The 17,834-nt window shown below is 42.5% G+C and overlaps 1 protein-coding gene across 1 annotated transcript; it reads right to left on the bottom strand.

Moving 5' to 3' along the window:
• Positions 1–493: 493 nt before the first annotated feature.
• On the bottom strand, positions 494–11,090 carry LOC119944047 (olfactory receptor 502-like). Its single transcript, XM_038765274.1, has 5 exons — positions 10,181–11,090; positions 5,105–5,163; positions 4,064–4,235; positions 1,518–1,616; positions 494–591 (listed from the first exon to the last, which is right to left on the bottom strand). Exons 1-5 carry the CDS (start codon positions 11,088–11,090, stop codon positions 494–496), a joined length of 1,338 nt encoding a protein of 445 aa, XP_038621202.1.
• Between the last annotated feature and the right edge of the window lie 6,744 nt (positions 11,091–17,834).

The raw sequence follows: 17,834 nt of genomic DNA, 5'->3' as shown, positions 1-17,834 counted from the left end.
AGCTTAGTACAGTGCTCTGCACACAGTAAGTGCTCAATAAATACTCAATAAATTATATTGATTGAATGACCTTCATCACTGCCTGAGGATGATAGTTGCTAAGTTCCTAGTCTGGGCTTCAGGACCTCAGATCTCCCATTGAAGCCAGGACTTACTGAATGGTTCTCTCTCACAGCAATTCTTAATTCAGTTACAGAACATTTCTTCCAAGGCACCAGTTCACACTACTTCAACCCTCTACTTTCCTACAGAGACCACTTTTCATCATTGCTGACCCTCTCCATCATGACTTCATTTCCTTCCTCCTTAAGAGTTCATTTATTCCCATTATACATATTACCTGTAGCAGCTCCTCCACAATATTCTTAAATACACCTTACTGGGGAATTGCTTTGTCATACTCACAAAATTACCTTATTTTAATTCTTTCACTCTCCCATTTTTCTTCATTTAAACCTCCATTTAAAATTCAGAATCTCCTCTTCTCTGTCTTCTAGACATTCCAACTCTTAGACAGGTTTCTTCTTGCTTTGAGAAGTTTAGTTGCTAATGAAGGTAAAGCATTTCCAAATATTAAGGGTGATCTTAGGTCTGGAAATCAAACGGAACAGAAAATAAACCTGAAAATTTTCTCCCGAAGAAGACCGTTTGTCATTATAACCGTGCTAGCAAACTAAGAAACTGCTTCCTTATATTATAAAAACAAGCAGCAATCTACCCTTTTCAACAACAGTGTGTTTGAATATTTTCCTCCAGAAGATTTTGTAAATAGATATAATTATCTATCCATTAAGAAAAATCTTTGAACTACTTTAGATTTCAATGCACCATCCCTACTGAAATTGAAAAAAATAAAGCAAAATTCTTCCCATCAAAATTGAGTTTGGCACAATTATGAGCTATTTCATTGCAAGATAATGTCGAAGACCATATTTTTAAATATTTACTATGGAATAAATTACTCTGCATCAATGGAAGAATCAAGGGGAGGATCATCTCAGAAGGGCTCTGCCTTACAACGTAGTGCCTATCCACACTTAAACTGTACACTTTTCTTATCTAATTAAAAATGAGTGCAGTGAGAGTGGCTTGCAGCCAAAATGCACACAGAGGAAACAATATCTAATGGATTTCTAAATTAATCCAGAAGATAGGGTCAACAGAAATCTCCTGTAATCTCAGTAGCCCTTTTCTTTGTCATAAGGCTTTTGGAAGAGCCCCTATACCTCTGGAAGTGTCTGGAATTACTTAACATTTCTTAACCAAGAGCAGGATGAGCACTGTAATCTGTTTCTTTGCTGGAAGCAACTCTACTGTACAGCACTGTCCCAGGAGCTTATTACAGTTTCCTGCACACAGTAAGCACTCCATAAATGCCAATGATTGATTGATTGAAGGGTGGAGGGAAAAGTCAATGTGATTTTCCTGGCCCAAAGAATGAGCCTAGGCTTTTGTCCCTATTCTTGTACCCCATCAGAAGGGCTGATAGCTGTATATTTACATAATCTTATTCTAACCTCCAGATACGTAGGCGAAGGAAGAGGAGGTTGAAGGAGAGTCAGCTTCACAAAATTCAACATTTTTCAAGACTAAAATTCCAGGAGTTCCACAAGTTGCTGGATTTGAAAAGAGTTATCAACCGAAGCTCAAAAAGCTTTAGCATTGGGGAACAGAGACATGTTTATATTGGGCTTTGTGGTGTTTGGGGACGAAGTCCCTGAACTCCTCTGAGTCACCTGTGATACTGCAAGAAGTGGAAAGCATTATTTAATTGCTCTTTAGATCACCCAGGGGTTGGGAATAATTACCTGCAGGACCTCACAACTTTTCTGAACTCCCAAGAGGTGAGGTAGTTTTTGCCAAAAAGGAGTTTCTGTCTTATTCAACACGAAAATCTGAATTACCCCTCAGAGAACTATCATACACCATGGAGTTGAGCAACCAAAGTTTCGTAATCTAGGGCTATAATTCAGTCACCTCATGATGACATCTGCCTGAACAAATCAGCATGACCTAGTGGATTGAGCCTAGGACAGAGAGTCAGAAGGACCTAGGTTCTAATCTCAACTCTACCACCTATATGCTGGGTGACCTGAGGCAAGTCACTTCACTTCTCTGGGACTCAGTTATCTCATTTGTAAAATAGGGATTAAGATTGTGAGCCCCATGTGGGACTTGGACTGTGTCCAACTTGATTAGCTTTTATCTACTTCAGTCCACATAGTAAGTACTTAACAAATACCAAAAAAAACCCCACAACAAAAAACAAAGCAATTTTTTAGGGACTAATTTTTCCCAGTCCAAAGCCCCTCCTAGTAATCTATTACAAACCTTGGGAAGTACCACCACTCTTTTAAGCTAAACAGCCATTTTCATTAATGAGTAGGAAGCAAGGGATTCTGGAATTCGATTGTTCAGAGCACTGTACTAAGCATGAGGGAGAGTAAAATACAATGGAGTTGATAGATACAGTCCCGGCTCAAGGAGCGTGTCTGATCACTTCCTCACAGCAGAAAGGGTGTTCTGACATATGTCACCCAAGAGGAGGAAAGGAGAATTTGTTCCCTAAAAATATTTTTAATGAGCACCAACTGTGAGCAGAGCAATGTAGTAAGTGCTTGAGAGAGTACAGTTAGAGTAACTAGACACCATCTCTGACCTGAAGGAATAAATGAAGGAGCATACAATTTAAGGAAAGAGACAGACACTAAAATAATTTACAAGTAGGAGGAAACAGGAAGGTGAATGAGTTGGGAATGTATTACTCCAGTTGGTTTAGAGGATATGTCTTCTAATTAATAATAACAATAATAATAATGGCATTTATTAAGCACTTACTATGTGCAAAGCACTGTTCTAAGCACTGGGGAGGTTATAAGGTGATCAGGTTGTCCCACGGGGGGCTCACAGTCTCAATCCCCATTTTACAGATGAGGTTACTGAGGGACCGAGAATAATAATAATAATAATAATAATAATAATGGCATTTATTAAGCGCTTATTATGTGCAAAGCACTGTTCTAAGCACTGGGGGGATACAAGGTGATCAGGTTGTTCCACGAGGGGCTCACGGTCTTCATTCCCTCTTTACAGATGAGGGAATGAGGCACAGGGAAGTGAAGTGATTTGCCTAAAGTCACACAGCTGACAAGTGGCAGAGCCGGGATTTGAACCCATGACCTCTGACTCCAAAGCCCGGGCTCTTTTCCACTGAGCCATGTCACATAGCCGACAATTGGTGGAGCCGGGATTTGAACCCATGACCTCTGACTCCAAAGCCCGTGCTCTTTCCACTGAGCCACACTACTTCCCTATAATTCCCTATAATTCTGTTGTATTGATCTCTCCCAAGTGCTTAGTACAGTGTTCTGCATATAGTAAGTGCTCAGTAAAAACCATGAAGTGATTGACTGATTGATCTAGAGTATATAAATACAAAGTTGGTACAAAGGCCTGTGATAGCAGTTGTGGGCATAAAACTGGTGGTGTGGGAGGTAAATTAATCAGGGAAGGCTTCCTGGAGGTGATGAGAGAGAGGTGAGTTCCAGGAAGAAGGAAGGACATAAGCAACATGTCCGAGGAGGGAGGGATGGGAACAGTACACAGTGTATAGGTTACCTTGAGAATTATTCTCCTGGTAATGATTCTGTGATTGGCAGGAACTGTGTATGTAATGAAACGTAGGAGAAATATGCAATGAAATCTATGTATTTCACGTGAAATGAGGTCTCCCTAAGATCCATGCATACTGCACCTTTAGAGAAAGGAATACAGTCACTCTGGATCATTTTGATCTCTTTTCCTAAACCACTAAATAAATGGATTGGAGAACTGAATCAGTTACCAGGTAACCCAATTCCATTCCTCCTCCCCTCTCAACACATGAGATACTGGTTAAATCTTCGTAAGATGAAATGAAAAGCAACTGGGAAATATCAATCCAACAAGGAGGAGGAGGAGGAGGAGGGCCCTACATGGCTGCCCGGGCCGGACCAGGACGAGGAGGAGGAGGAGGAGGAGGAGGCCCGGGAAGGGGCCCAGGCTCGGTTCCCTGTGCCTCGACTGTTATGCCGCTCGTGCTGGCGCTGGCAGCAGTGGCGGCAGCGGACGGCTCCATCGAGGATCAAGCAGAACAGCTTTTTAAAAGTGAGCATACCAACAACTGGGCAGTTTTGGTGTGCACATTCAAATTCTGGTTTAATTACCGTCATGTTACCAACACTCTGTTTATGGAACTGTCAAAAGATTAGGCATTCCTGATAGATTTTGACACCTGTCTACAGATTTTGACACCTGTCTACATGTTTTGCTTTGTTGTCTGTCTCCCCCTTCCAGACTGTGAGCCCGTTGTTGGGTAGGGACGATCTCTATATGTTGCCGACTTGTACTTCCCAAGTGCATAGTACAGTGCTCTGCACACAGTAAGCACTCAATAAATATGATTGAATGAATGAATAATTGAAATTATGGTGCTTGTTAAACACTTACTATATACCAAGCACTGTACTAAGCATTGGGGTAGATACAAGATAATCAGGTTGGACCCATTCCCGTTCCCACATAGAAATTACAGTCTAAGTAGGAGCGAGTAAGGTTTAATCCCCATTTTACAGATGAGGTAAGTGAGGCACCGGGAAATTAAATGGCTTGCCCAGGGTCATTCAGCAGACAAGCAGGGGAGCTTGAATTATAATCCACATCTTCTGATTCCCAGTCCCATGCTCTTTCCGCTAGACCATGTTGCTATGCACTGCTGTGTGATGATGATGATGATGATGGAATTTATTAAGTGCTTACTATGTGAAAAGCATTGTTCTAGGCGCTGGGGAGGTTACAAGGTGATCAGGTTGTCCCACGGGGGGCTCACAGTCTTAATCCCCATTTTACAGATGAGGTAACTGAGGCCCAAAGAAGTTAAGTGACTTGCCCAAAGTCACACAGCTGACAACTGGTGGAGCTGGGATTTGAACCCTTGATCTCTGACTCCAAAGCCCATGCTCTTTCCACTGAGCCACGCTGCCAAGCACTGGCCTAAGCACTCTGTAGAGTGTAGTAGTTGTGATACGGAGCTTATAGAATCATCTTGTTTTTGACTATACCTTACAAGATTAGCCTCATTATCCAACCAACCATCGAAAAATCTGCTCTGTCGCCATCCCAGAGCTGAAAAGTTTTAGGTTATGATCACACGGGCAGGGGCTTTCTAAAAGATCGCCTTTTCGTGTTTGGTGGAGGAGTCTGCCTGACAGACAATCAGTGCCTAGGGATCCTGATGACCTCTGTGTTGCTTTTGCCCCTCAGTTTCCCCCTCGTCTACAGGTTAGGAACAGGCCCCAGGGCTTCATCAAGAGGCAGGGTCAGAGGAGAAGCCTGGAGGCTGCAAACACCTTGAATGTCTACATTCACCTGTCTACGTGTTTTGTTTTGTTGTCTGGCTCCCCCTTCTAGACTGCGAGCCCGTTGTTGGGTAGGGACCGTCTCTATATGTTTCCGACTTGTACTTCCCAAGCACTTAGTACAGTGCTCTGCACACAGTAAGGGCTCAATAAATGTGATTGAATGAATGAATGCATGAATGTCATCTGTCAGTCAAGTGAAGATGCTGATGTCAATGCTCCTCAGCTAGACTCTGTGCTCAGACTTGTGGCTGGAGTAATATTTGCTGATTGGAATTGACAAATTCTTCCCAGATAGGTTGGCATTCTCTCAGATGGGTTTGGCAGTAAAGTAAAGTACAGATTACACTAGAAAAGTCCTTTAAATAAATGAATTGGCTGAGGAATTTCACCCATCCTCGTGTCTCTCTCCACTTCAATCCATACTTCATGCTGCTGCCCGGATTATCTTTGTCCAGAAACGCTCTGGACATATTACTCCCCTCCTCAAAAACCTCCAATGGCTACCGATCAATCTGCGCATCAGGCAGAAACTCCTCACCCTGGGCTTCAAGGCTCTCCATCACCTCGCCCCCTCCTACCTCACCTCCCTTCTCTCCTTCTACTGCCCAGCCCGCACCCTCCGCTCCTCCACCGCTAATCTCCTCACTGTACCTCGCTCTCGCCTGTCCCGCCATCGACCCCCGGCCCACGTCATCCCCCGGGCCTGGAATGCCCTCCCTCTGCCCATCCGCCAAGCTAGCTCTCTTCCTCCCTTCAAGGCCCTGCTGAGAGCTCACCTCCTCCAGGAGGCCTTCCCAGACTGAGCCCCTTCTTTCCTCTCCCCCTCGTCCCCCTCTCCATCCCCGTCTTACCTCCTTCCCTTCCCCACAGCACCTGTATATATGGATATATGGTTGTACATATTTATTACTCTGTTTATTTATTTATTTATTTATTTTACTTGTACATTTCTATCCTACTTATTTTATTTTGTTGGTATGTTTGGTTCTGTTCTCTGTCTCCCCCTTTTAGACTGTGAGCCCACTGTTGGGTAGGGACTGTCTCTATGTGATGCCAATTTGTACTTCCCAAGCGCTTAGTACAGTGCTCTGCACATAGTAAGCGCTCAATAAATACGATTGATTGATTGATTGATTGATTGAATTAGTGAATCTGTTTATCAGTAGACTTGCTTTTATCACTTTCATCTAAACATTCTTTGATGTCTCTGTGTCTATTTTCCTTGGGTCTTTTACACAGAAATTTGAAGGAATCATAGGAGACTGACAAACTATCATTCATTCATTCATTTAACTGTGTTCAGAGCACTGCAGTAAGCACTTGGGACGACACAATACGACAATTATCAGACACATCCCTGCCCACAATCATATAGCACAGATACACAGCACTGTGTATCATATAGCACAGTTTAGACAGGCATTAATATAAATAAAGAAATTACAGATATGGACATAAGTGCTGTGGGGCTGGGATGGGGGATGAATAAAGGAAGCATCTCAGGGGGACAAACAAAGGAGTGGAAGAAGAGGAAAGGAGGGCTTAGTCAGGGAAGTTCTCTTGGAAGGAGATGAGCCTTTACTAAGACTTTGAAAGGGGAGAGAATAATTGGCTGTTGGATTTGAAGAAGGGAGGGCATTCCAAGCTGAGGCCCTATTTGGGTGAGAGATCGGCAATGAGATGGATGAGATGGGGTACAGTCTGGAGGTTAGCATTAGAGGAGTGAAGTGTGTGGTCTGTGTTGTACTAAGAGAGTAGCAAGGTGAGTTCCTACCTCAAAAGGGCAAGGTGATTGAGTGTTTTGAAACCAATGGTGAGGAGTTTTGGTTTGACATGGAGGTGGATGGGAAAATACTGAAGTTTCTTGAGGAGCGGCGAAACATGTCCCAGATGTTTTTGTAGTTAAATGACTGAGGCAGCAGAGTGTAGTTTGGAGTGAGGAGAGACAGAAGGCTGGAAGGTCAGCAAGGAGAGTGATACCGTAATCAAGGAGGGTTAGGACAAGTAACTGGATTAACATGGTGGCAGCTTGGATGGAGAGGAAGGGTGGATTTTAGCGATGTTGTGAAGGTGGAATCGACAAGATTTAGTAATGGATTGAATATGGATTGAATATGAGAGTGGGATTGATTGAATATGGATTGAACATCAGAGAGGGTGTGGCCTATTACTATTAGGAGAGAAGCAGCAGGTCTTAGTGGATGGAGTATGGGACTGGGATTCAGAAGGTCCTGTGTTCTTATCCCAGCTTTGCCACCACCTGTGGGCTGCTTGACCTTGGGCAAGTTATTTAACTTCTCTTTACCTCATCTGTAAAATGGGAAATAAGGTTGTGAGCTCTATGTGGCACATAGACTCTGTCTAACCTTATAGCTACCCCAGCCCTTGGTATAATGCCTGGTGCTGTGCTTAACAAATATCATAAAAAAAATCAGTACCATCCAATTTTACTCTTGGGAAAAGAAAATAAAGATGTCAGACATTTGTTTTCCTAGCCTGTTAGCTCATTGTGGGCAGAGAATGTGCCTAACAACACTGTTTTATGGTAGTCGTCATAACTATTAATACAGTGCTCAGCACATAGTAAGGGCTTGATAAATAGCACTGATTGATTCTATTTATTAATCTTGCCCTAGCCGCAATACAACACAGATCGATATCAGACCCATTTCCCTCTCATCAGATCCATAGATGAAAATAATTGCACAATTTGAAAAAAGCTAAGAGGATTTTTGAACAGTTCCATGGCCTGTTCCTGTGACAGTTTGTCATAGACATCATTCAGTCAGTCAGTCAGTCAATCATTTCACTGAGCGCTTACTCTATGCAGAGCACTGTTCTAAGCTCTTGAGAGAGTACAATACAACGATAGACACATTCCCTGTCCAAAACGAACTTACTGTCTAGAGGGGCATACACACACAAAATATAAATAAATAAATTACAGATTTGTACATAAATGTCATGGGGCTGGGAGGGGAGATGAATAAGGGGAACAAGTCAAGCCAAGCAAAACAACCTCTGAAAACATGGGTCTGGCTGGAAACAGCTTGATGTATCAGAAGAAACGGGCTGTGAGCATACCTGCAGAATGAGGCTCCTCCTCCCCCTCCCATCCTCTTACGGTGGGGGTTCCCCAAGGTTCAGTGCTTGGTCCCCTTCTGTTCTCAATATACACTCACTCCCTTGGTGACCTCATTCGCTCCCACGGCTTCAACTATCATCTCTACGCTGATGACACCCAGATCTACATCTCTGCCCCTGCTCTCTCCCGCTCCCTCCAGGTTCGCATCTCCTCCTGCCTTCAGGACATCTCCATCTGGATGTCCGCCCGCCACCTAAAGCTCAACATGTCGAAGACTGAGCTCCTTGTCTTCCCTCCCATACCTTGTCCTCTCCCTGACTTTCCCATCTCTGTTGACGGCACTACCATCCTTCCCGTCTCACAAGCCCGCAACCTTGGTGTCATCCTCGACTCTGCTCTCTCATTCACCCCTCACATCCAAGCCGTCACCAAAACCTGCCGGTCTCAGCTCCGCAACATTGCCAAGATCCGCCCTTTCCTCTCCATCCAAACTGCTACCCTGCTAATTCAAGCTCTCATCCTATCCCGTCTGGACTACTGCACTAGCCTTCTCTCTGATCTCCCATCCTCGTGTCTCTCTCCACTTCAATCCATACTTCATGCTGCTGCCCGGATTATCTTTGTCCAGAAACGCTCTGGACATATTACTCCCCTCCTCAAAAACCTCCAATGGCTACCGATCAATCTGCGCATCAGGCAGAAACTCCTCACCCTGGGCTTCAAGGCTGTCCATCACCTCGCCCCCTCCTACCTCACCTTCCTTCTCTCCTTCTACTGCCCAGCCCGCACCCTCCGCTCCTCCACCACTAATCTCCTCACTGTACCTCGCTCTCACCTGTCCCGCCGTCGACCCCCGGCCCACGTCATCCCCCGGGCCTGGAATGCCCTCCCTCTGCCCATCCGCCAAGCTAGCTCTCTTCCTCCCTTCAAGGCCCTGCTGAGAGCTCACCTCCTCCAGGAGGCCTTCCCAGACTGAGCCCCTTCTTTCCTCTCCCCCTCGTCCCCCTCTCCATCCCCCCGTCTTACCTCCTTCCCTTCCCCACAGCACCTGTATATATGTATATATGGTTGTACATATTTATTACTCTATTTATTTATTTATTTATTTATTTTACTTGTACATTTCTATCCTACTTATTTTATTTTGTTGGTATGTTTGGTTCTGTTCTCTGTCTCCCCCTTTTAGACTGTGAGCCCACTGTTGGGTAGGGACTGTCTCTATGTGATGCCAATTTGTACTTCCCAAGCGCTTAGTACAGTGCTCTGCACATAGTAAGCGCTCAATAAATATGATTGATTGATTGAGTCAGTCAGTCAATCATGTTTATTTAGCATTTACTCTATGCAGAGCACTCTACTCAACCCTTGGGGGTGTACAATACAACAGACACATTCTCTGCCCACAACGAGTTTACAGCGTAGCACGGCACATGCCACAGCACAGGTTCTTCTCAATGAAGGGTTTTGTAAGAGTGCAACCCTCACATTAGAAGAGGATAGATATAAAATGCAAAAATCCTGTTTAGTGTTATGAGTTGACCCACATGAATAAATCACACGCTAGTGTGTGATTCTTGACATTTAAAATTGATCAACCAATAGTATATATTGAACACATACTCAACGTAGAGCACTATACTAAGCACTTGGGAGAGTACAGTATGGCAGAATCAGCTGACACGTTCCCTGCCCATACTCTTCCACAGGGCATCTTTCACCTCTTTGTTCCTCAGACTATAGATCATTGGGTTCAGCATTGGAATCAATATCATATAGCAAACAGACACAACTTTTTTCTGATCCATTGAGAAGCTGGAACTGGGTAACAGATAAATACAAATTGTAGTACCATAGAATAAAGTGACCGTTATTAGGTGAGAGGCACAAGTGAAAAAGGCTTTTTGCCTTCCTCCGGAGGACTGGATTTTAAGAATAGCCAGCAGGATGTACACATATGATATCAGCGTGGTCAGAACCGTAACCAGCATAATGATGGCCATGGCAACAGCAGGAAGGACTTGGGCAAGCCTGGGGTCCGAACAGGACAGCTTCAACAATGGGGGGACATCACAGTAGAAGTGATTAATTTCAGGAGGTCCACAGAAGGTCAAACTAAATATATTAGCTGTATAGACCACGGTATTCAGGCAGCTGGCAATGTAGGAAACAGTAACCAGTAAAGCACACAGTCTCTGAGGCATGCAGACTATATATAGCAGGGGTTTACAGATTGCTACATATCGATCATACGCCATTACTGCCAGAAGACAATACTCCAGTAACCCAAAAGTAGCTGCAGCACATAACTGGGCCACACATCCTGGGAAAGAAATGGTTTTCTTGTCCACTAAGAAATTTGCCAGCATCTTAGGGGTGACAGATGTTGAATAACATGAGTCAGAGAAAGACAGGTGGCTAAGGAAAAAGTACATGGGTGTGTGAAGTTGCAAACTGACTCTAATGATTAAAATGGTAAGAAGATTCCCTAGAAGAGTGACCACATAGATGAGGAGGAACAGCACAAAGAGGGGGATCTGTAACTGTGGATCACTTGTTAATCCAGACAGAATGAACTCACTCACAGCAGTGTGATTTCTGTTGGCCATTCACTGTCCTTCTGTTTTGTGAGAAGAAATTGAACTACACCATCATCATTGCAGTGATCAGAGGCCTGTAGGAGTAGAAATGCTGATAAAACCAAAGATTGGAAAGACTGGAGAACATGAAGAATTTTTTAAGATCCCTTTCCCTGGAAATCCCTTTCCCATCAAATTAGCTAGATCAGATATCCCTGTATCTTAAGAGCCCTTCTGAAATCACTTCTCATCCATAAGGACTCTTTCAAAAGATCTTTCTCCCATCAGTTTTTTCTTCTACCCATATAATGATGATGATAATGATAAAAATAACAATGAAAATAATAATGTTAAGCACTTGCTATGTCCCCAGCAATGGGCCATGCTCCTGGAGAGATAAAAGTCAAGCACAGTGAACCTAGTTCCTGTCTCACATGGGGCTCATCATCTATGATTGCCCCAACTACCACTTCAAGACTTCTGCAGCAATCATTTACCTATAATTCGTGTTACATATCTTACATACAAAATTAGGTAAGCATTACTTTTAGATAGGCACTAACCACGATCCACTATTTCTACATCCTCTTTATCTATCTTCCCTGCTACATTATAAGCTCTTATTGGACAGAGGGCAAGATTACTAATCCTATTATACTCTCCTCAATGCTTAGCAAAGCATGTAGCACATACCAGGTCCTCAGTAAACTCAGTTGATTGACTGATTTTCAACCACTGCCAGAAGATGATGGCCACTAAGTCACTGGTCTGGGCTTCAGGCCCTCAGATCTCCCAGTGAAGCCAGGACTTATTGAATGGCTCCCTCTCACAGCAATTCTTAATTCACTTCCAAGTCACCAGTACACACTACTTCAACCCTCTAGTTTCCTGCAGAGCCCACTAATCCTCATTCCTGGCCCACTCCATCATTTTCTTCATTTCCTTCATCCTTACGATTTCATTTCTAGACTGTGAGCCCACTGTTGGGTAGGGACTGTCTCTATTTGTTGCCAACTTGTACTTCCCAAGCGCTTAGTACAGTGCTCTGCTCACAGTAAGTGCTCAATAAATACGATTGATTGATTGATTTCTCCTATAGCAGGTCCTCCACCAGATTCTAAAATATACCTCAATGGGGAATTTCTTTGTCATACTCACCAAATTACTTTGTTTCAATGTTTTCTCCATCTCCCATTGTTTTCATCATAAACCTCCATTTAAAATTCAGAATTTCCTCTTTGTCTTCTAGGCATTCCACTTCTTTGAAAGCTTTCTTTTTTGTTTGAAAAGTTTAGTAGCTAATGAAGGTAGACTATTTCCAAATATTAAGTCTGACGTGAGGTCTAGAAATCAAATGGAACAGAAAATTAACCTGAAAATCTTCTACTGAAGAAGACCATTTGTCATTGTTCCCATGTTAGCTAACTCAGAAACTGCTTCCTTACAGTATAAAAACAAGCAGCAGTCTACAAATTTCAACAACTATGTTTTTGAATATTTTCCCCCAGATGATTTCCTAAATAGCTATAATGATCAATTCATTAAGAAAAATCTTGTTGCACCATCACTACCGAAATTGAAACAAAAAGAAAATGATTTCCCCCAAAATTGAGCTTGGCGTATTTTTGAACAATTTCAGTGAAAGAAAGTGTGGAAAGACCATGATATTTGTAGGAAAATATTCGCTATGATATAAATTACTCTACACTGTAGCAGTATAGAGTATCATCTCAAAAGGGCTCTGCCTTATAATTTAGTGCCAATCTTCACTTAAACTAGACACTTTTCTGATAGAAACTAGAAACCCTAACAGTGATGAATGCAGTCAGAGAAGCCTGAAGCCAATGCACACAGAGGAAATATCGTCTAACTGATTACTAAATGAATCTAGAAGATAAGATCAACAGTAATCTTCTGCAAACTCAGTTCCCCTTTGCTCTGATGGAAAGGTTATTGGGACATCTATACCTGTGGAAATGTCTGGAAAAAGCGAACATTTCCTAACCATTAAAATGAATGGATACAGAAAGCTGCTTATAGCTTCTTGGCTGGGACCAACTCTATTGCATTGCACTGTCCCAAGAGCTTAGTTCAGTGCCCTGCAAACATTAAGCACACCATAAATGCCAATGATTGACTGATTGAGGAGGTGGAGGGACAAGTCACTCAGATTTTCCCAGATGAAGAGGGAAAAGGGACTTTTATCCTCTTCATGTCAAAGCAGCCCTGAGCCTCAGGATAAGCCTACACTTTTGTCCCTATTCCTGCGCCCTGACAGCATAAACTCAAGAAGAGCTAATCTCTGTGGATTTACTTAATCTTAACATAACTACCAGCTAGGGAGGTGGAGGAAGAGAAGGCCGAGGGAAAGTCAACTTCACAAAATTAAAAATTTTTCAAGATGAAAATTCCAAGAGTTGGATGACAAGATGTTGGTTATGAAAAGATTTATCACCTAAGGATCAAAAAGTATTGCAATGGGTAATAGAGGCGTGTTTATATTGGAATTAGTAGTGTTTGGGGATTAAATCCCTCAATTCCTCTGTGTCACCTGTGAAATTGCACGAAGTGAAAAGCATTATTTAATTGCTCTTTAGATCACTCAGAGGCTGAGAATAATCATCTGCAGGACTTCACAATTTCTTCAGAATCCCAAGGGATAGGGTCATTTTCGCTAAAAAGGAGTTTCTGTATTATTCAACAAAGAAATCTGAAGGACCCCTCAGAGAAATCTCACATAGCATGGAGTGGAGTTACCAAGTTTTCTTAATCAAGGGATTCACCTCAACCACCTCATGATGATGTGAGCCTAAATTAGGACAGGGTTGTGTCCATCTTGATTTGCTTCTATCCACCTCAGCACTTAGAACAGTTCCTGGCACATAGTAAATGCTTAACAAATACCATATTAATTATTATCTGTCCAAGCAAATTAGCATGGCCTAGTGGATAGAGAACAGCCCTGAGAGTCAGAAGGTTTTGGGTTCTATTCCCACCTCCACTACTTATCATCTGTGTGACCATGGCCAAGTCACTTAATTTCTCTGTGCCTCAGTTACCTTACCTGTAAAATGGGGATTAAGATTGTGAGCACCATATGAGAGACAATGGACTGCGTTCAACTTTATTAGCTTTCATCAAACCCAGAGGTTAGTACAGTATCTGGCACATAGTAGGCACTTAAGAAATGCCATAAAGAGCACAGCAAAGACCACATTTCTAGATTCAAATTTTCCCAGTTAGAAGCCCCTCCTGGTAATTTGTTATGGACTTTGGGAAACACCTTCACTCTTTAAAGCTAAACAACCACGTAGAGCAGAACCAGTAATGATTAGGAAGCAAGGATTCAGGGCGTCAATGGTATTTATTCAGTGTTTTCTGTGTTCAGAACATTGTATGAAGCACTTGGAAGAGAACAATAGTCGAGTTTGTAGATATGGAGCTTAAATTTGATCACATCCCCCACAGCAGAAAGACCTTTGTAATTTAAAAGGAGGAAAAGAGTTTGTGTTCCTTACTCAATCTATCAACACTTTTAAAGAACACCAACTGTGAGGAGAGTGTTGTAATAAGTGCTTATAATGATGAGTTAGTAGACACCATGTCTGACCTTAAAGAGCATATATTCTAGGGAAAGAGACAGACACTAAGATAATTTGCAGGTAGGAGAAAAGAGGAAAGAGAATATATATATTTGAGTTCTTAGCAGTTGGATATGTATGCAAATACTCCATGTGGTTTAGAGAACATGTCAGCTATGTTGTATTGATCTCTCCCAAGTGCTTTGTACAGTGTTCTGTATACAGTAAGTGATCAGTAAAAACTATTAAGTGATTGACTGATGGATTTAGAGTATATTAATACAAGGTTGGTACAAAGGGCTGAGATAACAGTTCTCGGCATAAAACCGGTGGTGTGCGAGCTAAATTAATCAGGAAAGGCTTCCTGGAGGAGATGACAGAGAGGAGAGTTCCAGGAACAAGGAAGGATAGAAGCAACATGTCAGAGGAGGGGGGGATGGGTACAATACACAGTGTAGAGGTTAGCTGAGAATTATACTCCTGATAATGATTCTTTGATTGGCAGGAATTGTACATGTAATGAAACATAGGAGAAATCTGCAATGAAATAGAAATATTTCACATAAAATGAGGCCTCCCTAAGATCCATGCATACTGCACCTTTAGGGAAAGGAATACAGTCACTCAGGATTGTTTTGATCTCGTTTCTTAGACCACTAAATAAATGGATTGGAGAACTGAATCAGTTACCAGGTAACTCAATTCCATTCCTCCTCCACTCTCAACACAAAAGATACTGGCTAAATCTACATAAAATGAAATGAAAAGCAACTTGGCAATATCAATTCAACGTTGCTGTAATTAATAATTGAAATTATGGTTCTTGTTAAACACTTACTATATGCCAAGCACTGTACTAAGCACTGGGGTAGATACAAGATAATCAGGTTGTACCCATTTCCTTTCCCACATGGAAATCACAGTCTAAGTAGGAGCGAGTAAGTTTTAATCCCCATTTTATAGATGAGCTAAGTGAAGCACAGATAAATTAAATGGCTTGCCCAGGGTCATTCAGCAGACAAACAGTGGGGCTTGAATTAGAATCCACATCTTCTGACACCCAGTCACATGCTCTTTCCTCTAGGTCATGCTGCTATGCGGTGCTGTGTGCTAAGCACTGTCCTAAGCACTCTGGAGAGTGTAGTTATTACGATAAGGAGATTATAGAAACGTCTTGTTTTTGACTATACCTTACAAGATAGCCTCATTATCCAGCCAACCATCGAAAAGTCTGCTCTGTCACCATCCAAGAGCTGAAATGTTTTAGGTTGTGATCACACGGGCAGGGTCTTTCTATAAAATGGCCTTTTCATGTTTGGTGGAGGAGTCTGCCTGACAGACAGTCAGTGCCTAGGGATCCTGATGACCTCTGTGTTGCTTTTGCCCCTCAATTGCCCCCTCGTCTACAGGTTAGGAACGGGCCCCAGGGCTTCATCAAGAGGCAGGGTCAGAGGAGAGGCCTGGAGGCTGCAAAAGCCTTGAATGTCTACATTCACCTGTCTACATGTTTTGTTGTCTGTCTCCCCTTTCTAGACTGTGAGCCCGTTGTTGGGTAGGGACCATCTCTCTATGTTGCCGACTTGTACTTCCCAAGCACTTAGTACAGTGGTCTGCACACAGTGAGTGCTCAATAAATACGATTGAGTGAATGAATGTCATCTGTCAGTGAAAATGCTGATGTCAAGTCTCCTTAGCTAGACTCTGTGCTCGGACTTGTGACTGGAGTAATATTTGCGTTTGGCATTGGCAAATTCTTCTCAGATAGGTTGGCATTCTCTCAGATGGGTTTGACAGTAAAGTGAAGTACAGATTACACTAGAAAAGTCCTTTAAATAAATGAATTGGCTAATGAATTTCCCCAATTAGTGAATCTGTTTATCAGTAGACTTGCTTTATCACTTTCATCTAAACGTTTTTTGATGTCTCTGTGTCTATTTTCCTTGGGTCTTTTACATATAAATTTGAAGGAAATATAGGAGGCAGACATTCATTCATTCATTCATTTAACTGCACTTGTTAAACTCATACTGTGTGCAGAGCACTGCACTAAGCACTTGGGAGGGTACAATACAACAATTATCAGACACATTACCTGCCCACAATCACATAGCACACATGCAAAGCACTGTATATCATATAGCAAAGTTTGGACAGACATTTATATAAATACATAAATTACAGATATGGACACAAGTGCTGTGGGGCTGGGAGGGGGGATGAATAAAGGTAGCATCTCCGTGGGACACACAAGGGAGTGGGAGAAGAGAAATGGAGGGCGTAGTCAGGGAAGAGCTCTTGGAGGAGAGAGGCCTTTACTAAGGCTTTGAAAGGGGAGAGAATGATTAGTTGTCAGATTTGAAGAGGGAGGGCATTCCAAGCCTGAGGCCATATGTGGTTGAGAGATCTGCGGCAAGATGGATGAGATTGGGTACAGTGAGAAGGGTAACATTAGAGGAGCCAAGTGTGTGGTTTGTGTTGTAGTAAGAAAGTAGTAAGGTGAGTTCCTACCTCAAAAAGGCAATGTGATTGAGTGTTTTGAAACCAATGGTGAAAGCTTTGGTTTGATATGGAGGTGGGTGGAAAAATACTTGAGTTTCTTGAGGAGTGGAGAAACATGTCCCAAATGTATTTGTAGAAAAATGATTGAGTTAGCGAAGTGTAGTTTGGACTCCAGTGGGGAGAGACAGGAGGCTGTGAGGTCATCAAGGAGAGTGATATAGTAATCAAGGAGGGATAGGACAAGTAACTGTATTAACATTGTTTCAGTTTGTATGGAGATGAAGGGGCAGATTTTAGCAATGTTGTGAAGGTGGAATTGACAAGGTTTAGTAATGGATTGAATGTGGATTGAATATGAGAGTGGGATTGATTGAATATTGACTGAATATCAGAGAGGGTGTGGCCTATTACCATTAGGAGAGAAGCAGCAGGTCTTAGTGGATGGAGTATGGGACTGGGATTCAGAAGGTCCTGTATTCTTATCCCAGCTTCGCCACCACTTGTGGACTGTTTGACCTTTGGCAAGTTACTTAACTTCTCTTTACCTCATCTTTGAAATGGGAATTAAGGCTGTGAGCTCCAATGTGGCACAGGGACTGTGTCTAACCTTATACCTACCCCAGCCCTTGGTATAATGCCTGGCACTGTACTTAACAAATATCATTTAAAAACTCAGTACTAACCAATTTTACTC

Source organism: Tachyglossus aculeatus, chromosome 22, assembly GCF_015852505.1.
Source record: "Tachyglossus aculeatus isolate mTacAcu1 chromosome 22, mTacAcu1.pri, whole genome shotgun sequence".
NCBI classification, from domain to species: domain Eukaryota; kingdom Metazoa; phylum Chordata; class Mammalia; order Monotremata; family Tachyglossidae; genus Tachyglossus; species Tachyglossus aculeatus.
This window is presented reverse-complemented; position numbering and strand designations above follow the sequence as displayed.